This window comes from Ilyonectria robusta (assembly GCF_021365365.1).
Source record: "Ilyonectria robusta strain PMI_751 chromosome Unknown BGZ61scaffold_1, whole genome shotgun sequence".
Classification (NCBI taxonomy): Eukaryota; Fungi; Ascomycota; class Sordariomycetes; order Hypocreales; family Nectriaceae; genus Ilyonectria; species Ilyonectria robusta.
In genome coordinates, this window is record NW_025764435.1 from 3,439,840 (window position 1) to 3,464,824 (window position 24,985).

The following is a 24,985-nucleotide window of genomic DNA, read 5'->3' on the forward strand; positions in this document are numbered from 1 at the left end:
TCACCAAAGTCCGATCCCGGCCCCCGGCAAAACGGCCGGAAGTCGACGGCGGAGGTGTGTGGGGCTCTCTGGTCACCTGGACCGGGAATGGACCGGCCGTATGGTGTTCACGATGTTGGGTGGCCGACTCGGCGTGCTTGACCGATGGCCGAGGACCGAGAGCGATGCTAGCTAGAAGACATTGCAACATCCTGATAGAGAATGGCCTTTACGGATGGTGTTTCCATTGCTTCTCATGGATTTTGCGGGGGTGATGGCTGTAAGACCCCCTTTCCGGGAGTCCGCGGATCCAATGCCCAGACCACTCGCTTCTCGTTTGTGCTTCCCGCTCCCCCCTTATCAATCTCATGATCCAGATCAGGTGGCCCAAAATCCCCGAGGGCCAGCCCCAATCTGCACTCTGGCTTCCAACCCCCGTAAGTATGGATTTGCAATGCCGTGGCCCCGCAGACGCTTGCTGTGGCTCTAGTCTCGCAGTCGCCAGCTCGCATTGTCGCGGCCACGTCTCCTGCTCCTCCAGGGAAATACGGACGTGTAGATAGTGTTCCTCCTTTTCTCGCCGGGGTGTCTCGGTTCGCATGAACACTTGGTGGCTGGAGCGGTGACCCTTCAATCCCTCTCACCGTGCCCCTTTCCCGGCCCTTGGGTCGCCAGCGGCGGTCTCGTATACACCAGCCGAGACCAATTAAGACAGAAAATTCACAAAGAAGTTGCTTCTTGTGCCATGTCGGTCAGTCATTCGTCCGTTGACTAGAGGCGGTCAGTCCAGCTTTGGTCCAGCTCTGGTCCAGCAAGCCAACAAGCCCGGCACGCCATGTGCCCTTGCATGAAGGTGCCTGATTAAGGGCCAGTACCGAACTGAGATGGAGCTACACCGCACTAGGCCTTGGCGGCCAAGGGGCCCAAAGATGTGTGTTGATCAGATTCGTCGAGAACCATCTCCAATATTCCACAGCAACTATTGATGCAGGGAATCAGCGATGAGAAAAAGAAATTTGGCAAATTCTCCTGTTTCAATCAGATCATGGAAGGGGCATTGGGCATCCAGTCAGCGGGCCGCCTCAACGAGGTTACGGACACAGCCCAACACGTTTACGTGCACGCAGCCCACGCAGCCCAGACAACCACGTATCACGAGCGCTCCCAGGCTGGCGGCGAGTCACCTCAAGCCCAAGGACCCGCGCATACAAAATTCTGTGCATGGCTCATCCCGGTCCCCTTGGCGTGGGGCGGTGGACCGGCCGCGATAGTCTCGTGGATCCTCGCATCGTAGGGAACGGGAAGAGTGGGTAAGTAGGGCCTCAGCAGAACAGACGAGGTTTTCGCAACGACTGAAAAAGCGGGAACGAGAGCCGATACTTGCCAGGGACGCCGACGGCACACCAATCCGCAGGCGATTTAGGAAAGAAAAAAAAATTCAAGTATGGAGCAAAGAGTCATCGATCCCGCGGTGCCACTCGGGAGGCCGGCTTCTAAGGGAAATCAATCAACAGCCTCGGAACTTTGGGACTTGGCGGGTTTCTCGCTTCTTTTTCGCCTACAGTACGCCCTTGCGTTGCGGCGCCCTTGCGGCAGAACGGGCTGGACGGCCTGGTTAAGCCCCGAGCCCCGAGAACTGAGTCCAGAGTCCAGAGTCAAAGTCCAGCAAGTCAAAAGCCCAGTAAGCTCGACAAGCGAGAAACCGAGAAACAGGCGAAAGCCTCTTTGCTTCTGCTGACTGATTTCCGTGCTGACATAACCCAATCCCGTCCGTCAATTCCGGTCGATGCAGCCGAGTCGCACGCTGATTCGCCCTTGCAATCGAGATGCGCCAAGCCACGAGCCGGCAGCGCGCGGCGCAAGGAGGGTGAGTCAAGTCAATGGGCCTCGTCAGGGGGTGTGGGCTTAGTACAGAGTTACGCCAGCACTCTCGCGGCCGCTCACTCAAGCCCGAGTCGCGGGGGGCGCGGCTTCTGTGGAATCCGATGTCGCGGGTTCCCGCGGACTTTGCTGGCGGACTGTTGGCGGACTGCCGGATGTCGATGGCGTCAGTTCTTATCGCGCTGCCACGGCAAAGAGCGGTCACATTATGCAAGGCAGAGAGGCAGAGAGATGAAATGTCACAGTCACAATGAAAGAGAGTCAAGTAAAGTAGTGTTTTTGAATGTTTATTCAATTGGTTTCTCGGTGTCGTGCACCTTATCCTTGGGGTTGCCCCGCTGTTCTGTTTTTGGTGAGCTATCTACCCTTCCGTGGGGCCTGTATGAAAGGCGCTGCCACTCAACCCATGATCCCATCCAGTGGTGCTCCGGGAGCGGCAACTCGTTCAATCGTAATCCCCATTTCCCTGGTCGATTGACCCCTTTCTCTGCTGAGTGGTGATCCTCCTGTATTGTATACCAAGACATAATGAAACAATGTGTATCCGTGTGGCTGCAAATGCTGTATGCTGTATTGCTTTTTTCCAAAATCTCCCTGTGGTATCCGATGTATAGTAAATGAAAACGCCGCGCCATGCCCTTTATCGCTTTTTGGTAGTTGAAACAAGTCGTCAAGATGGTACAGTTCTTAGGTCGTAAGAAGTCTCTTAGTAGACCGTGATGGCCGATACCAGTCTCGCGGGGTTTCGAGCTGGCAGGTAGTAGTCATCTTGGTAGATTGTTCCGTCTTGTTGCGATTGCTTCTTGGCGTCCTTCTGGTCGAAGTCGGCAATGATGGGTTGCGGGGGCGATGGGGGCATGGAGTCGTCGTCGGATGAATCTGAGAAGTCTTCCGCGACAAGCTCAGGTGGGGATGTGGAGTGGGAGTGTGTTCGGACAAGCTCAAGCTGTGCGTAGTCCTCCTCGAGATCGTCCTCCTCCATATCGTCGATGTGGCTGATCTGGGGAATGACAGCCTTAGCGGGAGATCGAGCGGAGACGGTGTTGGTCATCTCAATATCCTCGTCCTCGGAGTCGTAGTCGTCCGAATCAGACGAGTCGGAGTCGTACTCCTGCTCGTCCTCCTCGTTGATGGCGTTGTCGGCCCACTGAACATGTCGGTCCTTGGTGTTGCTGGCACCGCGGACGGACTGGTTGAACCATCGCTCTTGTTCCCGCTCGGCATCGGCAAGCTCAAGCATCAGAGAATCGAGGAGGTTAGCGTGTCCAACCAGGAGGCGGAGGTCGTGATCGGGTTGGGCAGCCTCGCGAGAGAGCTTGGCCCGCGCCTTGTGGGCGAGGTAGTAGGTCTGAGTGATGGACATGTTCTTCTTGATGGCAGTCTGGCGGAGAGATTGCGAAGAGTGGGAGGCGGTGGCCTTGTAGATATTGTTGATTGTTGATGTCGACATGGTGAAAAGAGGCTCTCCAAGAGTGGAGGTGTGCTGCCTTTATGATGTTTCGTGGTAGATGATGTGAGTCAAGGCAACAATCCCGATTACGGCAAGCCTGATTAGTGGCAGGGGTCGCGGTGGTGACAGTGACTTGTGGGATTGGGTGATGCTAGCCGGGTTCTCGTGGTGGTGAAAGAAGCTGGGCGTTGTGGGGTAGGGGCGTCTGGCTCTTGGTGGTGATCCTTGCGTCAGTGTAGATGAGTTCTAGAAGCGATGTCGTGATCTTGTCTGAAGCTGATGGATGAGATGACTGTTTGGAAAGACTGACCGAGAACGGGGCATCAGAATCTTTTTAACTACAGTGATCGCGGACGACTCGGGGCGTCTAGCAGCACGCCTGCAAACTCCGTGTGTGGGGCGCGGTCTTTGGGGTGACTCCGCGCGGAAGGGTGTGAGTCTTGGTAATACTGGGTGGGGAGGGTGTGTGCGGGCGTGTGCAGGGCGCTGGCGTGCAAGGGCGTGCAGGCGGCGTATAGGCGTATAGGCTCGCGAATGTGTGGCTCCCGGTGATAAAAAATCCCCGGGCGGACAGTACCATGTGTCCGAAAAGCGAACGAGAGCGAGCGAGGCGCCGCCAGCAGCCCACCCCAGGTCTCTCACCACCCAAGGGTACTTCGGGCTGCCCGTGTCTCCTGAGCGTTGCGCAGGTACCCCCGGCGAAGGTCTGACATCGGCCGTCCGCACGCTCCTCCTCCTGGATTCCTAAGCTATTGCGGTGCCGACGGCTTAGAAACCACCCACCCACACACACACACTTCACGCAGAGGTGACGCTGGAGCATAACGGATTTGTCGTCCTCTGCGGAGCTAGACGGACTTGGGGGGCATTTGCAAGCCTACAGTCCGCATTTCTCAGCAACCGAACCTTATCGTTCTCGCTCTGGTCGATGGATGTCGATGGATGACTGATGACTCCTCACGACGCCGCACGTAGCCCGCTCCGCAATCGCGCCCTTTGGAGTTGCGATGACGCTTGAACCCTGATGACGGAGACGAGGGTCCGCAACAGCCATCGCAACACATCGCAAAAGCCATCGCAACACCCGCATTCTCAGGGAAACCGTTTCGACGTTTTGGCGTTTTGGCCGTGTGCCGTCTCCCCTCCCCGTGTCTCGTCCCCGTCACGATGACAGCCTGGGTGACCAGGCCCTGCGTCGGGCCACGGCACAAGGCCCGCCCTGCTGAGAGACAGCGCTCTCACCACTGAACAGCTCCCCGCGGGTGCGGAGGACCGGGCAACATGTCCATCCGTCATGGCCTAATTGCTGCGCAGTTTGAAGGCTGCTCCGCCGATCATGAACCCCCAAAAGCCCGCCCAAAGCCCGTCGCCGATTGAGAGGTGAAGCCACACGCCCCCCCCGGTAGCTCCGCCTCCCAGGCCGGCGCCGGGGTGGTTAACGAACGCGAGCAATCCGAAAATGCGAAAAACCTTGCGCGTTAGGGCAGCAAAAGGGGAGCGAAAGCGACGTGCGTGCACCGTCCCACAGGCTCCAGCGCTCGACGCCTGCTCGGCCTCGCTCGGCCACGCACATCCTACGTAAGGCACAGGCGATGTACCACCACAACAACGTAGGGCTGAGAAAAGTGGTCGCCTGCGCCGTACCACAGCCAAGGGCGAGAGCGAGTGCGACGCCCAAACTGACCAAAACCGACCAAAGCGAGCCAATCACGCAGCCTCCCTCGGCCAAAGTCCCTGGCGGCCGCTCCTCCATGGCCTTGCCCACGTAAGCGTGCTCGCCCTTTGCCCTCCAGGGCATTAGTTACAGGGCATTGATCCTCAGCCTGGAGGTTGTTTCGTCACCAATCGTGGCATGACAACCTCGCGTGGAGGTTTTGGCCAGGCATTGCGCTGCCCCTTTGGCCGTTCCCCTTTTCATTCACATGCGTACCTGTGCCACGCATCCCCCACGTATGTCTCGTCTAAAAAGGAAACATTGGTCGGCCAGGGAAGGCACCAGAATTACAGTTGCAGGGCAAGCAAGGTGTTCAGATCTGCCTTGGCCAGGCCCCTGTTCTCGCACTCGCAGCGACGCCCACAGCAACGCAAAAACGGGACCGTCTCGGCGTCGGGGCCATCACGGCCGCCGGGTGTGGGACGACGGCGACGGCACACACGGCTCCTCTCTGCCTTCTTCCCCCAGCAAATGCGGCGATCTCACGGGGATTCCCAAACTCCGACGACTGTCCGAATGGCACCGGCATTGGCTGCGACAGCGCCAAGAATCGCAACTCCAGGCCTCGCTACTGGACGCCTTGTAAACTCTCCAGATGGTGCTTAGTGAGTGATCGTCCTCGTTGTCGGGCCTCAGTCGCAATCGCAACCCCCCAATGACCTATCGCAGGGCGTGCTCGTCACCTCCATTCGTGCTCCTCACCTCCATTTGGCTCCTCGCAGCGAGGTCCTGGGTTCCTCAGTTCCGCATGACTTTGAAACGCGGGCCAATGTACAGAGGACCCGTTCGGCAAGCCACAATTGCAACCCAGATGCACGGCGTGCGGTGGTGATTCATCCGGCCATCCCCTCGCAGATGACTGACTGACCGCTGGTCTGGTTAAGGTTCACTGGACACACTGACTGGACACAGTCAGCGTCCCAGCAACCAAAAGGGCGGAGATGGAGATTTGTCAGTTCCCCCTCACTCCGACATCCCAGTCACGTCGATTTTGTAATCCACCCGGCCGAAAGAGCAAGATGACTGCAGCCTGTATTTCCGCACATCCTCCCTCGCACATCCTCCCTCGCACACGCCCCCCCCCCTCCCCCCTTACTTCCGTGGCAGCCTCACACCGAGACGAGCGGAGGCCCTAAGTCGATGCCTAATTCCACCTCTGGGGGGCTTTGCTTCCTAATGAGATGCGAACCTTCTAGGGGGTCCTGTGTTGTGGGGTGGATCAATGCCGGAGCCGAGCGTCCATGACTCTGCTAATTTGGTCGTATTCCCCTTGGGCGATCCGACAGACAACTTTAATTGCGTTTACACGCTGCGCCTCTTGCTGTGCTGTGGCTGTAAACTGCGTCGTAGAAGCCATCGCTCGCTTTCGGGGTCGTGAACCACCCCGATACCTCCATGCCCGTTGCGGAGGAACTGGATCCCGTCCCTCAGATCAGATTGATTGCGCATCATGCGCAGTCCGGGGTCTGCCTCTTTTGGCTTTTGCCTGGGGTCGTCGATAGGACCACGCTGGCCATGGACCCCAAGAAATACTGACGTAGTGGTATTGGTATCTCCTAGCCCCGAGCACCCGCATCATCGCACACCAGCCAAAGCCCGTAATTCCGGTCGGTGTTAACTAGGGGAATATGGACAGCAGCGCCAGCAGAAGCAAGCCACTCACGCAACTTGGTTGCTTATCTACAACGAGGAAAGCATTCAAGCCATCTCTCATTCGCTGAATCAGCTTCAAGAATATTTCTACTACTACGCATGTACGTCGCAGCTCACAAGCTCTTAGCCCCGTGCCGTAAATCCGCCACCACCCGGACGGAGGAATTGATTCGAGCAACCTCCGCAGCCACAAGCCACCTGCTCACACGCACGAGAGTACGCATCCCCAGGTTCTCACTGTATTGGTCGCAACCAAATGCCTATCTGAGGTTGATTGGGCTTATCCATTTCCAGAATCCGTAGCATGCACCGCCAACGCTGACACCAGCACGCACACAAGGCGTCCCATGGCAACCGCACGGCACTCTTTCGGAGACCCACGGCCGCCGACCCACCGAGAAGTCCCGACGGGCACGTATTGAACCCGGCAGCTAAAGAACCCAGAACCCTTTTGGGACGTCAACGCGCTAATGTTGAGGGCTTACACGGATCTTGGGAATTTTGCAACTGTCACCTGGCCGCTCAAGTCGCACAGGCCTCATGGCAACTCATCATACCCCGTTATCGGGTCTTGCGGCACTATGAGTCCGTCATCGCGCCTAACTCCCGGTTCTCTCCTCGTTCCTTGCGCTTCTTTGGAGTGTTTAGCGCCTTGAAGCCGGTTCCTGCCGTTCGGCAGACGGCATGGGACGTGTACGGGCCGTACGGATCGGGAGCCCGGCCATAACGGAGGATGTGGTGTCAAGATGCCGAGGCCGAGTCGCGAGCCTTGACCTCATCCAGGGCACACTCCCTCCATGCGACATCGCATGCAAGAGCCTCGTTGAGTGGATCTCCGATCGTCCCTGTCTCTATTATTCCCCTGTCTAGAGAGTCCTTCAAGGGACTGGATACGAAAATCGCCTTCACCACGGAAACGGCCACAGCTCTCCGGGTTCCAACTTGGCATCCCAGTCCGATGGGTCTACTCTAACTTACATGCCTCACCGGTGTCGACGGCCCCTAGTCGTTTACAGCAGGTAGCATCTGCTCCCAGTAAGTGTTAGTGAATGTGAAGCTGCAAATTTGACAGGTGGAAACGAGGATACTCAGGCCAAGACGAAACACTGGCGGACTGACCGGCAGGTTGTGAGTTGTCGCGCTGTAGTCTGTTCAACTCAATTGCATTTCCCATCTCCCATGACGGAGGTGTGCATGTCAAAGGTGATGGTGCAGTGTTATTGGTGCGAAGTCGTTTTTGCGCTGGTGTAGATGGCGGTTATCATGTATGATTTGGCGAGGCAAACCCAACGAATCTTGATGCTCGCAATGAAATATTCAATTGTCTCATCTGAGCGTTTGTCATGGCACCCCTAACGTAATTGCAACCCAAACATGCTGTGTTGGCTACGTCTAGGTGTACAGACTCTGAAAAATTACAAATTCGCCGAATTTGGTAGTCGTGTAGGGTGGCACATCAACGGGGACACACTCGAAATCATGGTGATACTATTTCGATAATACCCAAGATCATGCCCCATATGCTTATCTTACTTCTTTTCTTTTATTCCATTTTCCTGCTGTTATTAAGCTCCTATTGGGTATGAGGGTGGCATGTTGGATCATCTTGCTCCTTCGCAGGTCTTGGCAGACCACTCACAACTTGCTCCCTCGCCACCTTCACTTTCTCTGTCAGCAAAACGCATGGTGCTCTTAACCAGTTCTGGACACACGCCTGCCATGTCTAACTTACTTACTTAATGTTGGATCCGTAAGTGGAATGGTCGCTGACCACCACAGTGACGCTGTGAAACCTCATACTGGCGCGCAACCACATGCAAAGGTCGCATCCAACAAGCGCGTTGATTTCAAATCTCGTCTCTCTTCTCTCGTTGATTAATCTCACACACGGCCACTGCATATTGAAAGCACCACCTACGTCACACGTCTCCCCTGGTAGGGCGCTCTCTCCCAGGGTGCCCTCTCCCAGCCCAGGATGCCGCCCCCCCGCCCGGCGTCGTCTTTGTAATAGACGTGCAGCTCGCCGAGTCGCCGAGTCTCCGCCAAGTCTCCGCAATGCCGTCCTCCCGCAGGAGAGCACACACCTAAACCACCAACCCGGCATCTCTAAACCGAAAAATTCGCAGTCTGTTGCAATCCCAGCTTCGCGCGGTGCCACATCGGTGGACTGATGGAGACGGAGTGCCGCTGTCAGGCCTTTGTCGAGCCCTTGTCGAGCCCGCAGATGTGACGACGATCCTTCTTTGGAAGCTTCGCTAATGCATCCACGCATGTTCCATGCATGTTCGCGAAGCACGCCACAAACCGCCCCATAGCAGGACCCTCGCATTCGCAAACTAAAGCCCGCATCAACACCGAGATGTCACCTGCGTACTACGTAGTATGCAGAGATTTTTTCTTCTCTTGAAAGCCCCTGCATCCACGCTTAGGACGCCCGTGTCGGATCCGACCGGGGAGGGGCGTGCGCTCCATTGTGATCTGTGCTTTGAGGCATTAGACAGATCGGGATCCTTGAGCACCATCAATATCCACAGTTGACAGCTCAGCGACGTCACTGTAGCGAGAATCCGCAATCACCAGAAGACGATTCACGGGAATTGAACATTAGCATGGGTGACCGTATCTTTTACCACTATTCCCTTTTCGTCACGGCCGTCAACACATCGGTCCAGCTTTCCATCATCTAGCTTTCCAAGACTTGACATTTCTTGATACTGGAATAAGCCCAAGATGCTAAGAAATGATATTTATATGTTAGGAAATAAGAATCATATCATAATAGCTAATATAAGACATAAAAGGTATAGTGATCGCTGATGAAACCATCTTCCAGTGTACGGACAACGTCAGCCTCGTGACTGGGCGAATCGTCGATGGTGCGGACAGAGACACAACCTTCAGGGACTTTGGCGGAGCACAACTGCGCGAGTTGTGCATTGTACTCATACTTTTGCTGGCGGTACCCCGTAAGAACAAGGACCGATCCTTTTCGAATCTCCTCAGGGTCCTTCGTAAGAGAATCCCGCGTGTTTTGGATGGGATTGTCGTGGTAGAGAGTAGCAACAAGCTCTCTTACGAATGCCGCGTTTGTCGGATTGGTGAACGATGTACCAACGGGACACTCCATGGAATTTTAAACATGGCAGAAAATCGAGTTGACCTGAAGCTTCGGTGAGAAATTGTGAAGCCAGCTCAACATTCGACTGGTAACAGGAGTGACAGCTTGATTCACAATGTCCACCCGGCCGTGGTAAAAGTAGACATTAGGCCACGTAGCAACTGTTCCCAAAGCTAGGTATTTCGAATAAAGGACAATATCAACCTTCCCGAGAGTATCGGCGCGATAGAGGTAGCTGGTCTCGCGCTGGGGTCCGAACATGTCGCGGAAAACGACATCTTGTCGAGCTAGGTTGGTTTGAGCTGCCTCATATCACCCATTCACATAATAGCAGCATATGGACATTTAGCCACTGGGACCATTGACATTGCCATTGCCTCGGTCATTCGGCCAGCTTCGTCAACGATGACTAGATCCGGCTTCCATTCGACGTGGCTAGAATATTTCTATCTGCATACATGAGTATATTCCTCGATGTCGAGTCGGTACGGTAAGGCGCCGTCGACAAGTCTGTTCTGGGGAGCCAACCAAGCAATTCTGCTCTCAGTATTGACATTGGCAGTCGGATCTGCGGATTGTGATGTCACCTGAAGTGCATCATCTTATCCGGAACCAATGATGCAGCCGTCGTGTGGAGCTGGGAAATCCTTTGTCTCTATCGTCTCTTGCATATCGACATCGACCTCATTGATTTTCGCGCGAATCACCTCCATCTGGTCGGTGCCAGGCCATTTTAGAACACCTTTCATGCCATCAGCACCGTCGTCATTGTCGTCCTCTGCACCATCGACTATGCTTGTCTGCACCAAGGGGAGACTGTCGCGTTACACACAATGAGCCTGTGGTGGTCCAGCCAAGACAGCATTGCAGATTTCAATCCCCAAGGTGGATTTTCCGGCATCAGGACCACCCATTATGGTGACTCGGCCGAAGTTTGTGTTCTTCAGCTTGCCGATGGCCTCATATTGCTCGCCCTGGTATGCGCCGTCGTTTTATCTTCCTCCCAAGATCGGAAAGTCAACAAGCAAACCTCGGGTTTCGAGGCTAAAAACTTCAAACCCCAGAACATGGTTCTACCAAGCCTTCCTGTGGTCGCTCGCTGGCGCAGCGGAGGTATAAATGGGGATGGAAAAATGTTCTTATTCTTCAGCATGAAGACGGGCTTGTTATCCACGCCGGTTCCTGCCGCGGTCTCTCACCCCCTGTTTCTCTGTCGCCATCGAAAAGGTATAGTAGTATATATGATGCGATGCATCTGGGGAGACGGTGATGAGAATGAAGGCCAGGGTTGAAGAGAGGGACGACATTTTGGTTTGCTTGTCGATGGTCCCGATTCTCAGAATGAATGTGCGAGCTGCGAGTGACCTGGTTAAACAAGTACGCTTGATCAGTCATTGCTGCGCTTGGGTTGTTCCCTCCTCGTTGGCGTTATAAGCTGCAGATTAAACCCACTTGGATATTTATTGGTTGGGCCAAAGGGAAGGTTGAAGGGAAGCGTTGAGTGACGATCAGACTTAATGGGAGCTCTGAGGGCATATTGAGTCGCGGCAGAATCAAAGCTGGAAGACTGCTCGAATAGTATGCTAAGCATGGGAGGGAGTAAAACCATACCTATTTGCGTATGCAACTTCCCTCACATTGTCAACTGGTCGACGTGGTTCTCGGCAAGCACTGTGTGTTGTGGAGATCTGGTTGATGCCTTAGGAAGTTCGTGTGGCGATGGCAGGTTGACAACCATCTGTTCCGTGATCGGATCGAATCTCAAATTAGGCGCTGCGACAGCGTCCTTCAAATCGCGGGGAATAGGAGGGAGCAAACAGCTTTCCACTCAATGTCTAACAAGACAGCCATCCGTCAGCTGCTTTCCAAACTCCAAGATGGGGATGGGAATCGCTCCTGGCATCCAACAACTGATGAATCGTCGCTCGACGATAAAAAACCCCGCGGCCAGACACGTTTAATACGGATGTCCTCGCTCCTGCCCTGGCTGTGTGCCCTCTTGGCCAGGGTGGGGATTCAATCGCAGCAAGAGCCAGCGTGAATCACTGACAAAGAGTCAAGGGCTTTATAGCGCAACCCAACACATCCTGAAGCAGAAGTGTATTTCAACTCAACGTCTTCGGAACGCACGACTTCTCCTCATTCCTTCCTTCCAAGTCCCACCACAATTTATCACGTCCCTTGGGCTGAACCTGCCATACTGGTTCGGTATTCAAACACTCTTTCAAGTTGAGATTTGGAACATTCTGGATACCCAAGCGACACCAACCCCTTCGACAACGTACGATGATATCCATGTGAGTTTCAGATGCTTGGGCTCGCTGGCACAAGCGTTTCTCTAGATCTCCGCACACACACCCTTCGAACGTCTTCTTCAAGCTATCCTTCCTCGATCTGCAGAGCTACCAAGGCAAATACAAGCCAGAGACACCTCCAATCTAGGACCTACGCTAATATGGTATCAATGAGACACAGGGTCCAACTCATAGCCATGGACACACCTCCTGCTGGGCCATCGGATGCTCAGCTGAACGAGCCAGTCACTGGTGCTCAGCTTGCTCCCTTAGGCCCGACCCTCCCTTTGGCTCGCCATTTTACGGTCCCATCCACTCCGCGCTCCACCTCCCAACTAGAATATACCGTCAACCGTGGAGATGTTCTGGCTGCTGGAAGCAAGATCGTTAAAAAATTGGAGAAGCGTGAATCTGAAGAAAATGTGCTTAAGGATGAGGTGGCAGCTTGGCTGGACGAGCACAAGGTTCGAGTGCTCCCAGGTGAAATCAAGGATAGGGTCGAACTATGGGGCCGGCGCTTCACACCCCCTCACCCTGTGGTTAGTTGGATCACAAAGGCCTCCGCCGACCTGATGGAGTATTCTTACACTACAACCGACCTACTTCCACATGAGCCATTGGGGACGCTGGAGAAGGTGATTAACCCGCTCCACGACTTGGTGGAACATGCGAAGACGCTCGAGCCTGCTACACGAAGACGGTTCGAGGCGATGGCTCGGAATTTGGTCGATCTCACGGACTTGTACACCAAGCAACACGAGTGGTCCCAGGGCAAAATGAAAGAATTAACCGAAGTACTTTCTAAAGCCCTCCACGACTTCAAGGTATGCATAGAAAAAGAAGGCAATTCTGTGAATGTGAATGAAGTACGTCAGGCCATCCATATCATGAATACGAGCATCAACGACATGAGCAACGGAATCACAATGTCGATGGATTCGCCAGCTAAGAAGCGAAAAATTGCACTGTAATCCTCAGAGGATCATACCGAGAAACGCCGAGCCGATCTCCAAAAGCTCGTGGATGGGATGCTTTTCATCCTGCCAGAGCGCTGCCCCGTCATGAAGCAATTCCAAGACTTGATCCAGTCATACGACCCACATGCATTTGATGGAATCGATAGCAACAGAGATATTTGCCGCCAGCGACATATCGAGCTCATTCAAAAACAATGGAGTGGTTCTCCTGGGACAGAATGGGTTCGATCGTCTGATCCCTTGAAGGATGTGACAAGGCGCGATGTTGGCGATGACCAGGGATCCAAATCCGTTCGACAAGCAGCACTGGACGAAAAGTGAGATGGTGCGGGGGGACGACGGGAGTATGGAGTTTGATCACGGTGTCTAGGATTCATGGACAGTATTTGGAATTTAGCATGAGGAAGGTACTGGGATTCAAGGTCCAAGTCTGGTGGCCATGTCTGATGCTTCTGGGAGGCGTATTTCAGACAATGGGTATCGTTTATGCAACAAGACGGCACATTCCCCACGTATCAGCTAATTTCAGTTTCGAGAAATGACAACTTCGTCACTATGGTCTTGGCATCGGCCGACGTGAATGCGAATCCTTCTGGAGTTGGCGACCGAGGTCAAGAGGCCACAACCCCAAGCAGGTATGTATACACTCTCTTCATCATTTACAAGTCGCTTCAAACTAACGTACATCTACAATACAGCATCTACCGTCTAGGAATGAGTATACGGTCATCTGTGCCCTAAGAAACCTCGAGAAATGCGAGACCATGTCCGATGAGTTGGGAAATGCAGATCTCAGGTAAGTCCTAACCGAAGCCCGTCACACAAAGCCCCAAAACAACACACTCCAAAGACGTACCATTTCCTCTTTTGTGAAATTCCGATGGGTCTCCACGGGATGTGAGGTACGCGCAGGCACAGCGCGTGGATATCCTCGCCCTAGCTGCTGTTGTTTCCTGAAAGGGTTGCAGCTAGGATTATCATATTATCTATCCCCCTTCACATCTACAATCTCAATTATTTTTTCTTTTTCTGCGTTACCGTTTTATTTAGAGACTACTACGGCTCCGACACTCCAAAATAGAGTCCCTTCATACTCTTATTCGACACACACCGCAAGGCAATTTACCCATGCGTTCACTCGTCCCGAAGCCCGCTCCCTGGTTGACGCGCAGCCGTCAAGACAACCAGCCAACTCACTCCCGCCTGAAAGTAAATTTCGTACAATTTGTGTGACGACTATTGACATCTGAGACACAAATTTGGACTTTCCGAAAACCAACGAAATTTGTATGCCTCTTTATTCCTTTTCCCTTTCTCAACCTTTATACTAATTTCATTTCAGACCTCACTATCTCACAATACCTCGTCCACGCTTCTACTCCATAGGGGTTGAAGTACTTACTAGCCTGCTGCCATCATTGACGCCTTTCGCATCTGCCAAACGGTCGCAAATACGCTGGAAGATAGCATGGATTCCGCCGAAAGAACTCTCGCCTCCTCCGCGTGATCACCGACCCGGACATGGCTTTCATCTCATCAAATGCATTCTTTCACTCTTTCAAGACAATCTGCCGCAGTAGTTCGGATCTTAGAGCTCTTTTTACCCTCATTTCGAAGTACCAACGGCGCCTCCATCTGATGTTTCACCTGTGGCTGAAGTGGAAAGATCTCAGCAGCCCTCAGACAAGTCGATCGGTGGGTTCGACGTTTAGCCCATATGCGAAATTTGGCGTGAAAGTCAAGCAGCTCGACATTAACGACCTCACGCACAGGACAGTTGTGGCAAATTTCAGCCCATTCAGTCCCTGCTGTCAGCAGCTACATCACTCAGGATCAGCGCACAGTTTTATTGACTCGCCTGTGCTTCGACTTTCAATACATCCTCACAGATATCTTTCGTAACCTGCTGCATAGCATGGCCGGAATTGATACCTGGGGGGTTGTGGAAACCAATTGGCACGCGCAAGTAAATCTTGTATGGCTGCTCATTATCAGGGAGAAGACCTTGGACCTCTGTCGTGGACACTGCCTGCCAAGTGCATCAGCGATCAATGATTTCCCGAAAGAGACAAAAGAAGGACACATGGTTTTTCGCCACAGCAGTCCGCACGGCTCCCGATGTCCGCCATGGTGTTGACGAAGAGCACCATGCATCGACCGGGTGAATTCAGGATTGGATGCAGGCAAACTATATCCAAATGCGAAAGCCAAAGCTGATGTCTTGTTGTCACGAGTACCGAACTCCTTTTTGGTGCCAAAGATGAATGAATGCGAGTTCCTGAGAGACAAAGAGGCGCGCATGTTTGCGACTGCCATGAATGTGAAGGTTTTCGCCGACAAGTTCGCACTCATTGATGAGAACGCTGGATACATATGGCGTTCGATGGACGGAGCAAGATATGCTCGTCAGTGTGCTTCCCTTTCCTCTCTCCCGTGTCCAGGATTTATCTAACCGAAAGCCCAGTGATAATGTTTCTGGGCATTCCACGCGGTGGACGACCAATTTTTCGCAATTACGTACTCGATCTTCGCCAGTATAACCGCACCGCAAGAAATTTGGATTCTGCATTTCGGGCCGCAACTCAGCGAGCCGAGAACGCCCATCGCGAGCTTGAGACCCAAATTTTGAATCTAGAAGGAGAAAAAGACTTCCCTCGACGTTTGGATTGCGAAGATTCCCTCTTGTACACACACTATCTGGGAGGGTGTTTACCGCGGAGATGAGGACAGGTACCTTCTTGCTTTGGCACGTCACCAGATGATGCTGCTCGAGTCGCATTCCCAGATGATGAACGGCTGGTATTTACCAATCGTCGGCGATATGCAAATCATGTTCTAAAATGTTCAAACATGGCGGAAACAAGAATCTCAAGGGTCCCTTGTGGTACGAGGAGCCAGACAGCTCCGCCAAGCTTAATGCGCCGTCATTACGGCCATGGCCAATATTGATGTTAGCTCACCTGTTGCTAGCTGGTGGGAGCATGTCCCGGACTTTTCTGAGTTGACCAAAATCTCTGCAGGGAACATACTGCAGGGACTCCCAGAACTTGCACCTCGATTGGACCAAGGGCAATATGTTCGTGAGCAGATGAAGTAGACCAAATTTCTTCAAGCTCCAAACGTGGTTACCTTCTTGGCCCTGGAAGACTAGGCGCTGAGAAATCCACATTGACAACCAAAAAATGTGATGGTGTCATGCCGGCTTCAGTCAATTGCGGATGGATGGAAGCTAGTCAAGCTTTTGTCGAAACTACCCCTGAAGCTGCGCAAGACAACTACGAAGATGAGGATCCCGAAACATCTGTAGCTAGATTCAGCGAAATGGAAAACTTACTCGCAGCCATGAATTCAGTTGAGCAAGAAGAGTAAGTGGGCCCATTTCATGCCTTTCTTCAGTGCCAGAGGGAGTGGCTCGCTGAGCTAAACGCGATCTAACGAAAGAGGCAGATCACTCCGGGTATCGCCAACAAGAGTCTCATTACGCCCAAGCATCGCGAAACAACCGCTGCGCTTACAACAACGCTCTAAGATTCTGCCCGCATGCTGTCAAGCCGTTTCTAGACTTCCTAGACCTCGGCCCCATGCCTAATGATGAGGTGAACCGCAGCCCCTACCCCTTCAACTACGGCAGCTCCTCCTCCAGCAAACGCGACAAGTTTCGCAAGGCTGTTTGCCAAACGTGGATCTCTCCTTAGTGATGATGGAGGCCGGGCTCAGGCGTCGGTGATGCGTCAGACGATGTCCCGCGATGCAGCTGAGGTAGGTTTGACTACAACTATGCGAGAACGGGTGGAGATGAGCCAGTTGAAGGCAGAGACGACCTTGCTAGTTACAACCGAGGAGAGCAAGGTGATAGAACCTACTGAGGAGGAAGGTGACTATTGAGGACGAGGATGCTGTGGAGGAGGAGGAGGATTCAGGTGATACTAAGCCTGTTGGGGAGGATCAAATTGGAGCTGGCATTGTTAAGGAGTATCAAGCTGTTAATGTTGAGGCCGAGCAGGATGGGGGTGCTGATGAAGGTGACGCCTGGGGTGATGTGCGTTAAAGTAATCAGCTTGATAATGCCCGAAATTCTTTCCAATCGCTTCATACTAGTAGTAGACATCCTTAATCCTAAACGCTTAGTCCAAACAACAGATCGTCATATTTAGTCCTCATCCCCAATCATGAATGCTGGGCCTAATTAATAAGAAGCCAAACCTGACTTTAGTTCTATCGTCAATGTGTAAAACCGTTTCTAATCCCCCGTGTCTGGAATAGTACCCTTGAAGCTGCATAATCTCTGACTTCCCTATCGACCGACGATGAGTCCCCGGGTTTAAAGGTTGAGTCTCGTTGGCTTGAGCTTCGGGGTGGAGGTGGGAGACGGCGTGCACGGTCCACATTCTCGGTACGTCATCGGTCATTGTGGAAGTTTTTGAAATCAACCACCCAAAGTCATATCCTCGTCCGCGACAACACGACCAGGCAACATTGCTCACAGCCACTCGCGGCCGCCGTCATGCGAAATCTCCCGAAGCGCGCCCTCGCTCACGAGCTGTCACCGGGCCTCATCTGCCGCAGCTGCCGGCTACAGCGTCGTCAATTCGCGACATCCCCCGCTCCGCCCTCCCCCGCCGCGACCGGCCTCACGTCCCTGTCGTCACGGCGGCTCATTTCCGTTGCTGGTCCCGACGCCGCAAAGTTCCTGCAAGGCATCGTGACGGCAAATGTCACTACCAACGACGGGCAGCCGAGGAATGACGGGTTCTATACGGCCTTCTTGACCGCCACCGGCAGAGTGCTCTTCGATGTGTTCGTGTATCCCAATCACGGCGCCTCGGGAGCGTCAGCCGACGAGCCCGGGTTCTTGATCGAGGTGGATGCGGGCCAGGCGCAGACGTTGGCAAAGCATATCAAGCGATATAAGTTGAGGGCGAAGCTGGCTGTTAAGCTGCTGGGCGAGGACGAAGCAAGCGTTTGGCACGCCTGGGACGACTCAGCCAAGACCAATTGGGACTCGATTGTGGCATCTACCAAGTTTTCTCTCCAGGACTCCCGAGCGCCCGACTTGGGATATCGATTTGCGCGGCTGGATCAAAAGGCACCCGAGATTGACATCGAGCGAAGCACCGAGGATGCGTACACAATTCGACGATATCTACAGGGAGTTCCGGAAGGCCAGGAAGAGATGCCGAGGGAACATTCCCTGCCACAGGAGAGCAACATGGACTTCATGAACGGGATCGACTGGCGAAAGGGCTGTTACGTCGGTCAGGAACTCACAATCCGCACTAGGCACCGTGGAGTCGTCCGCAAGCGCATCCTGCCATGTGTAGTTTACGAGAAGGACCACGCAGCCCCGACAACCCTTGCATACCACGCAGAGAGCACTTCGCTCGAGAGTGTGACCGCAGACATGATTCCACAGGCCACGAGTATTGGTCGCTTTGAAAAGCGTGGCCGCAGTGCGGGCAAGTGGCTCAATGGCGTGGGCAACATAGGTCTGGGTCTCTGCCGCCTGGAAATTATGACTGACGTTCTCCCTGGGGAGACAGCCGCCGCAACCTTCAAGCCCGAGGATGAATTCGTTTTGGAATGGGGAGAAGATGGAAGCAAGACGGGCGTCAAGGTCAAGGCATTTGTGCCCGAGTGGTTGAGACAAGGCTTAGAGACACAGAAGCATTGATCAATGGAAAGAGGAAGAGGAGAGACAGACGCTGTACGATTGTGTATTACATACCTTTGTCCTAGTAGGAAGAAGATACCCCAACTCTGATCATTCGGACTGGCTTGTCTCGACATGCTGAACTAAGCCAGATGAGCGGAATGCGGCTCTTGTTGAATTGTGGCCCTGTGATCCATCGTTCGTCCCAGCTTACCCGCGAAATCGAAACATAGAATATCAAGTTGAATTCAACTCATCGAATTCGATCCTCTTCCAAACCCGGAGTGGCCGCTGCGGGAGGTCACTAGGATAGGCTTGTGGCCCATTTGGTGAAACACAAAACCACCCTGTCCGATGATATGCGACAGGGCTGAAAGGGCGGAGCAAAAGGAAACCCGCATGCGCCCGATTTATTTTGACCACCGGACCACCATGGCAGGCTCTCCCTTGCAAAACCTTGGTCCCCGGACTGGACTTGGGCGAGTCGTGACCTCGGGGGATTCGATCAGCCGTCAACCCTGCGCATCACGGCAGAGTTGTGGCGCCGCCGACAGAAGCCGCTGCGGCGATCCGACAATCCAGCCATTCTGAGAGGCTGCTAACGGGACACAAGAAGCGAAATAGTGAGACATGGCGCAGCCCCCGGCACGTATTCGCTCCCGCTCTTTGGCCTGTCCAGCCCCGGCGCGGGCCGGCAGGGCGGAGTGCAGACGGCGTGCTGCGGCCGTCGTTGGTGCGTGGGAAAATCGTCACCTCCTTGGGCGACGCTGGCACCGGTGTGAATGGCACGGAGGACAAGACCCATCGAGCAGCCTGTCGTTCGTCCGCTGCTGTGGATTCCACGATGTGTCGCTCCCGGTGATTGCGCGGTTGGTGCCCGATGATTCGACCAGGGGGCTGCCTCAGCTAACTCTTGGCGCCGCGGTCATGTCTATCACTTTGACCGGTCTGGACATGGCCGGGCATCGAGACACACAAACAGAGACATGCATGTTAGCAGAGACGGGATAGACTCGACCAGAGCTGGAACTGAGTCGCGAGGAGGCCCGAGGATGACGGGATGACCTATCGCCGTCACCCTTGGGCACGGGTCGGTATGAGTGGCTGGGCGCCGAGTCTCTCACGGGCCGTCGAGGAGCGCCTGTGATTCGCAATCTGCGTGTTTGTTGCTTGCTCACCGTGCATGAGCGGGATCATCGAGAGCCCCTTGCGTCATCTTCGTGTGCGTCGTTCAAGCCTCGGGGTCTGTTGGCTTGAGGACGCCGAGCACAATATTGCATCGAGTGCTGATTGGGTTTGGCATCCTCACAAGCTGCACCGGAAATCGCCTGTTTATGAGCAATATTGTCAGCCTGCATTTCTCAAGGGAGGATTGGCCCCTTTCCAGCTTACATAGAACTTGGGTCCTGTCAATTGTTGTTGGTGGAGACTCTTGGCTGTGTCGCTTATTTTGTCCGCCTTGTAATTGCCAGGCACCCTGTCACTCAAGAGCCTCTTTTTTAAACATATATAACTGCTGAGGCTCCCGCACTCTTCCTCAGTTGGTCTGTGTCCATTCTTCTCAAGCTTTACCTTCCTTCGGAGTTCTTGTGAAGCGCCCACCTCAACGTTCGATTCCCTCTTCCACGTCGCTCGCAATGGCGCCCGTCACAACCAAGCGATTGATCGCCTGCTGCGATGGGACGTGGATGGACAGCGACAATGGATACGAAGAGCCCGGCTTGCTGCGATCCGAAGGCACACTTCAAGTTCCTTCCAACGTCACTCGTATTTCCCGCTGCTTCAAGCGGAGGTGTAGTGACGGCAAGCTTCAAATCATCTCTTACGAGTCTGGTGTCGGGACTGGTAGCAACACTCTCGACAGCATCACCGGAGGTGCATTTGGTCTGGGCCTTTCCGAGGTATGCATTCCTTCTGATGACCTGAGACACTCAGCGGACTAACAGCGCCTCATTAGCGAATGCGAGAGACTTACTCTTACCTGTGTGCCAACTACATGGATGGCGATGAGATCATCCTGGTTGGCTACTCTCGCGGTGCCTTCACTGTTCGTTCAGTGGCCGGCATGGTGGGAGCTCTGGGTCTCTTAACACGAGAGGGTGTTGAGCACTTCTACCCAATCTTCAAGGATATGCAGCACTGGATGGACGACCACTACAAGGATCCATTCCCCAATGTGCCGTTCCCCAACAAGCCCAAGGGCCCAAATGCTGCAAAGGAGTACCGGGCTCGCCTTGAGAGTTTGGGTTACACTCGTGTCAAGCAAGATGGTGGGGACGGTGAGCTGATCAAGATCAAGGCCGTCTGTGTTTGGGACACAGTGGGCAGTCTGGGTGTCCCCCGTGTTGCCTGGCTGGACAAGTTGGGAATCCGCGCTGACAATGAAGAATAAGTCCTCCCACTCTGTGTTTGGTCCCGTTCCATACTGACTTGAGAGCACATATAAGTGGTACGACACGAGCTTGTCGGATCGGATCGAGCATGCTTTCCATGCCCTTGCCTTGGATGAGACTCGTCCACCCTTCAGCCCAGCCGTCTGGGAGAGGCTTCCCGGCAACAAGCTGACGACGGATCTGAGACAAGTCTGGTTCCCCGGAAACCATGCAAACTGTGGTGGTGGCTGGGAGGACCAGGGAATAGCCAACTGCACTCTCGCTTGTAAGTTTGATCATTCATTATCCTTGGGGGACTGTTCCACACCCGTCGTGTTGACAGGGTTGCGGTGCAACTCAAGGCTGTGATGTCGCATGGCTAATTCAAGCCCAGGGATGATGGATCAGATGGCATCTGTGGGCATAGAGTTTGATGCGCCGTCCTTGGAGAGAGTCTTCCAGCAGAATAAGGCGTACTATGAGACCACCTCTGTAGCCTTGAATGGGAAGAAGAAGAAGGGGTTGGACTGGGCTGTGAGCCCCATTTACGAGGGCAACTTGCCAATTCGGCCCTGGGGTCTTGGTGCGATCAACAAAGCCAGCAGCCTCTTGTACAAGCTCTCTGGCCAGACAATCAGAAGCCCGGGACTATACAAGCCCACCGATCCGAAGACGAAGATTGATGCCGACCGGTTCCTCATGGATACCAACGAGCGGATTCACAGCTCAGTGCGGATTCGTATCGCCTGTAAGGGGCTCGGGCTCAACGACAAGGCCGTTTGGGACTGCCCCGCCTTGTTGAAGAGCTGGAAGGTGAAGCGTACTCAGGAGGACTATGAAGATCCTGTACCATTCCACCCTGACTGGGATCCTGAGATGGAGAAAGACGCCTTTGGTCACCCCAGTGACTGGAAAAAGGGTCGATGGATCTGGGAGTACTGTGGCGAAGAAAAGAATGCGCCCACCGACAAGAAGCAGCGGATTATGGTTGAAGAACCACTTGGTCCGTACGAGAGGTATCTGCTGAAGTTGTCGGCCGGCGCGCCGAATGTCTATCATTTTGCGGATACTGTGGAGTAGGACATCCACTGACGGGGTTTGAGGATCTGGGATATATCAGAACCAAGCGGGTTATGTTCGAGGCGTTGATTTGAAAGAAACTAGGGACGGTGAAATTGGCCAAGAAGAAACACAAAGATCGAGTGGTGTTCTGAATGAAGAGTCTAGAAGGAGGATAGGATATGGTATGGTAAGAATGATTACACTGCTGCCTGTAGACTTTGTGTCGATAATTAAAGCATAAATAACCTCGAGGCCATGGATTACTGAAGATTCATGGAGGAGGTTGTTTTTAACCTTCACCTAAACCTGACTCGACGTCCGAGAAGACTTAGATGATGGTGGCAACGTCATGGTCACGTGTGGTCGCGCTTTGCGACGGCCGATTTAGATGCCTGGAACTTTTTTGGTGGGCGGACAGGCTTCGAGATTCCACTTCGTCCTCTTGTTCGAGCAGTCTTTCTTCTCTCAGAGGAGCTCTGTTTCGCTTTTCTAGCATGCATCGCATTGTGTTCGGGTTATAGCGCGTCATTTGGCAATCCGATCCATTTTCCGAGCTGGCCATCTTCCCTTCACCACGATCCATGCAGACGAAGCTTGGTCCACGGCCTTCGCCAACTGCCTATCGCTAATTCACCACCGACGAGACGGCCATGGACTCCAAGGCCGCAGACCTACTGCAGTACGCGCAAGAGTACGCGTCAAAAGATGTCGACCTCTACGATCTGCTGGGCATCGACGCCCTCACCGCGAAGGACGACATCCACCGCGCATGGCGCAAGCGCTCCCTGAAGTTCCACCCCGACAAGGCCGGCTCCAAGTTCGACCCCGAGAAGTGGCAGCTGTTCGAGCGCGCCCGCGATGTCCTCTCCGACCCCGACGCGCGAGCGGCGTACGACAATGCCATCAAGGCCGTGCTGCTGCGGAAGCAGGAGCGCGAGGCCATGGACAACCAGCGCAAGCACTTTGTCGACGACCTAGAGGCTCGCGAGAACGCCTGGAAGCGCCAGAGAGAAGAGAAGGAACAAAGCGATAAGGATGCGATCGAGAAGGAGAGGACGCGATTGCATGAGGAACAACGGATGCGCGAGGAGGAGGAGAAGCGACAGGTCGATGCCGCGCAGGAGCTGGAGGACCTTGCCGAAGCGAAACGGCGCCTCAAGGAAAAGAAAGAGAAAAAGAAGCAGGACGAAGCAAGGGAGAAGTTCCTAAGAAAGTCCAGGAAGGCTGCCAGCGCCGGCGACGGCAAATCACAACCTCAAGCGCCCCGAAATGGCGTCATTGTGGTCCCAGGAGACTACGTCTTCGACTCCGGGACGGAGAGGAGAAAGTATTGGGAATTGGTCTGCGACAAGCTTAGAGCTGTGCAGGCTATGAGAAATCTGAGCAAGCGAGAATCCACATTCGAGGAGCAGGAGGAAGCACAAAATGGCCTCCAGGAGGCGAAGCTGAGGATACATCAAGCCGAAGTGAAATTTGCCGAGGAGAAATCAGCGGCCTAAAAGGCTAACGCGAATAACGAACGACATATGACAGGTAGTCTTAATATACCACAATGGCTTGCTTATTTCTGTTGCTAATATTGAGTATATAGTCTCATGCATCCTCGTTGAGACGCAAGATATCGATGGCATTCCCTCCCATGATGGCCTTGGCCTCAGCCGAGCCCTCGCCCACCGCCTTGGAGACTGCTGCAGCATTCATGCTAACGCTTTCCCACTCCCCTTGCTCATCGGTAGTGAGAGGAGGGAAGAATGGGTGGTCAGTGCCAAACATGAGCCGGTCTGCACCGCTGGCATCAATAGCGGCCCTGAGTCCAACCTCCGAGTAGACAACCGCATCGAGGTACACCTGCTCTTTCAATACATCCCACACCGTCCGACGACCTTTGCCAACCTTGCCCTCGCTCACAAGCTGCCCGTCATGCATGATGCAGCTCTCTATTCGGCCAGCGAGGAACGGCAGCGTTCCGCCGCTGTGGGCGAGGATCATGCGCAGCTCACGCACCTTGTCAAACACGCCCGAGAGGTACATTCTCGTCACCGCAATGGTGGTTTCCATGGTGAAGCCCAGAGCCAAGGGAAGGACATGGCCGTACTCGGCGCTAGCCCTTGGGCCCCAGACCTCGATGGGGAGGCCATAATGAGGATGGAGGAAGATGGTCAGCTGGGCAGCGGCGACGGCCTCGAATATGGGGACGAGATTGGGATCGTCAAGTCCTTTCCCAAGCCCAGATGTTCCCAAGATGACTCCTCGGCAGTATTTGAGGCCTTTGAGGTGCTCTATTGAGGAGAGCACAACGTCAAGCGACGCTGTAAGGGGGAGTGTGCCGAAAAAGTAGAGCCGTCCAGGATGCTGACCACACATGCTCGAGAACTCATTGTTGACGGACTCGGCCATTGGGCCTGACTCAGACGGGTCCAAGAAGTCCAACCACGGATTCGCGAGAGAAATGACAGAGATGTCTATGTGGTGTGTGTCCATAAAGTGCATCTTCTGAGCGAGGGACGCATAATGCGACGTCAAAGGACGGCCGGGTAGCTTTGCGGCAGCATCTTGGGTGGCCTCCTCAAGAGTCTTGACCTCTGCTTCTAGGAGGATAAGCCGCGGATCGGGCGTCTCAGGAAAGCTCCGAACCAGCGGGATAGTAGAGCGGGATTCGAGGATGCTGATGTACGAAGGAGGGTACATGTGCGTGTGAATGTCGACGACACGCGTGGAGGACGACATGGTTCAGACGAGCACGGCGTGTGACTCGGGAGAGGTCGCGTGACTGAATTAAAGCAAAGAGAGTGGCGGGTATTGGAAGGATGGTACGGAGGATTGATTGAGCTTATG

The 24,985-nt window shown here is 54.0% G+C and overlaps 10 protein-coding genes across 10 annotated transcripts; 5 read left to right on the forward strand and 5 right to left on the reverse strand.

The window, feature by feature from the left end:
- Window positions 1–2,131: 2,131 nt before the first annotated feature.
- Window positions 2,132–3,647, reverse strand: BGZ61DRAFT_439105 (uncharacterized protein). The gene has a single exon (XM_046244320.1). It carries the CDS (start codon window positions 3,308–3,310, stop codon window positions 2,567–2,569), a length of 744 nt encoding a protein of 247 aa, XP_046112631.1. The 5' UTR covers window positions 3,311–3,647; the 3' UTR covers window positions 2,132–2,566.
- BGZ61DRAFT_23641 (uncharacterized protein) lies at window positions 3,494–4,267 on the reverse strand. Its single transcript, XM_046238281.1, has one exon. The coding sequence runs from the start codon at window positions 4,131–4,133 to the stop codon at window positions 3,678–3,680; it is 456 nt and encodes a 151-aa protein (XP_046112632.1). The 5' UTR covers window positions 4,134–4,267; the 3' UTR covers window positions 3,494–3,677.
- A 3,862-nt stretch (window positions 4,268–8,129) lies between these two features.
- BGZ61DRAFT_439110 (uncharacterized protein) lies at window positions 8,130–9,426 on the reverse strand (the record flags this gene model as incomplete). Its single annotated transcript, XM_046244321.1, has 1 exon — window positions 8,130–9,426. A coding segment is annotated over exon 1 (593 nt), but the record flags the coding sequence as incomplete, so codon positions are not given.
- A 33-nt stretch (window positions 9,427–9,459) lies between these two features.
- Window positions 9,460–9,804, reverse strand: BGZ61DRAFT_525905 (uncharacterized protein; the record flags this gene model as incomplete). The annotated part of the gene is made up of 1 exon (XM_046252849.1): window positions 9,460–9,804. The coding sequence occupies one exon, from the start codon at window positions 9,802–9,804 to the stop codon at window positions 9,460–9,462; it is 345 nt and encodes a 114-aa protein (XP_046112634.1).
- A 2,275-nt stretch (window positions 9,805–12,079) lies between these two features.
- Window positions 12,080–12,913, forward strand: BGZ61DRAFT_512360 (uncharacterized protein; the record flags this gene model as incomplete). Its single annotated transcript, XM_046252146.1, has 2 exons — window positions 12,080–12,092; window positions 12,271–12,913. Coding segments are annotated over 2 exons (656 nt in total), but the record flags the coding sequence as incomplete, so codon positions are not given.
- A 4,001-nt stretch (window positions 12,914–16,914) lies between these two features.
- On the forward strand, window positions 16,915–17,395 carry BGZ61DRAFT_23683 (uncharacterized protein). Its single transcript, XM_046238287.1, has one exon. It carries the CDS (start codon window positions 16,960–16,962, stop codon window positions 17,218–17,220), a length of 261 nt encoding a protein of 86 aa, XP_046112636.1. The 5' UTR covers window positions 16,915–16,959; the 3' UTR covers window positions 17,221–17,395.
- A 175-nt stretch (window positions 17,396–17,570) lies between these two features.
- On the forward strand, window positions 17,571–18,737 carry BGZ61DRAFT_338963 (uncharacterized protein; the record flags this gene model as incomplete). The annotated part of the gene is made up of 1 exon (XM_046239181.1): window positions 17,571–18,737. The coding sequence occupies one exon, from the start codon at window positions 17,571–17,573 to the stop codon at window positions 18,735–18,737; it is 1,167 nt and encodes a 388-aa protein (XP_046112637.1).
- Window positions 18,738–20,011: 1,274 nt separating this feature from the next.
- BGZ61DRAFT_23695 (uncharacterized protein) lies at window positions 20,012–22,484 on the forward strand. Its single transcript, XM_046238292.1, has 5 exons — window positions 20,012–20,050; window positions 20,109–20,617; window positions 20,674–21,104; window positions 21,157–21,374; window positions 21,483–22,484. The coding sequence occupies exons 2-5, from the start codon at window positions 20,354–20,356 to the stop codon at window positions 22,166–22,168; spliced, it is 1,599 nt and encodes a 532-aa protein (XP_046112638.1). The 5' UTR covers window positions 20,012–20,050; window positions 20,109–20,353; the 3' UTR covers window positions 22,169–22,484.
- A 316-nt stretch (window positions 22,485–22,800) lies between these two features.
- On the forward strand, window positions 22,801–23,649 carry BGZ61DRAFT_525909 (uncharacterized protein; the record flags this gene model as incomplete). The annotated part of the gene is made up of 1 exon (XM_046252850.1): window positions 22,801–23,649. One exon carries the CDS (start codon window positions 22,801–22,803, stop codon window positions 23,647–23,649), a length of 849 nt encoding a protein of 282 aa, XP_046112639.1.
- Window positions 23,650–23,743: 94 nt separating this feature from the next.
- BGZ61DRAFT_525910 (uncharacterized protein) lies at window positions 23,744–24,877 on the reverse strand (the record flags this gene model as incomplete). The annotated part of the gene is made up of 1 exon (XM_046252851.1): window positions 23,744–24,877. One exon carries the CDS (start codon window positions 24,875–24,877, stop codon window positions 23,744–23,746), a length of 1,134 nt encoding a protein of 377 aa, XP_046112640.1.
- Between the last annotated feature and the right edge of the window lie 108 nt (window positions 24,878–24,985).

What these genes read in the sequence shown, in the direction of transcription:
- BGZ61DRAFT_23683 (XM_046238287.1), top strand. Translation starts at nt 16,960, where the DNA reads ATGCTGTGGAGGAGGAGGAGGATTCAGGTGATACTAAGCCTGTTGGGG.
- BGZ61DRAFT_439105 (XM_046244320.1), bottom strand. Translation starts at nt 3,310, where the DNA reads ATGTCGACATCAACAATCAACAATATCTACAAGGCCACCGCCTCCCAC.
- BGZ61DRAFT_23641 (XM_046238281.1), bottom strand. Translation starts at nt 4,133, where the DNA reads ATGCTCCAGCGTCACCTCTGCGTGAAGTGTGTGTGTGTGGGTGGGTGG.
- BGZ61DRAFT_23695 (XM_046238292.1), top strand. Translation starts at nt 20,354, where the DNA reads ATGGCGCCCGTCACAACCAAGCGATTGATCGCCTGCTGCGATGGGACG. An exon ending in TTGGTCTGGGCCTTTCCGAG is followed by an intron (nt 20,618 to 20,673) that starts GTATGCATTCCT and finishes GCGCCTCATTAG; the next exon opens with CGAATGCGAGAGACTTACTC. An exon ending in AGCCAACTGCACTCTCGCTT is followed by an intron (nt 21,375 to 21,482) that starts GTAAGTTTGATC and finishes ATTCAAGCCCAG; the next exon opens with GGATGATGGATCAGATGGCA.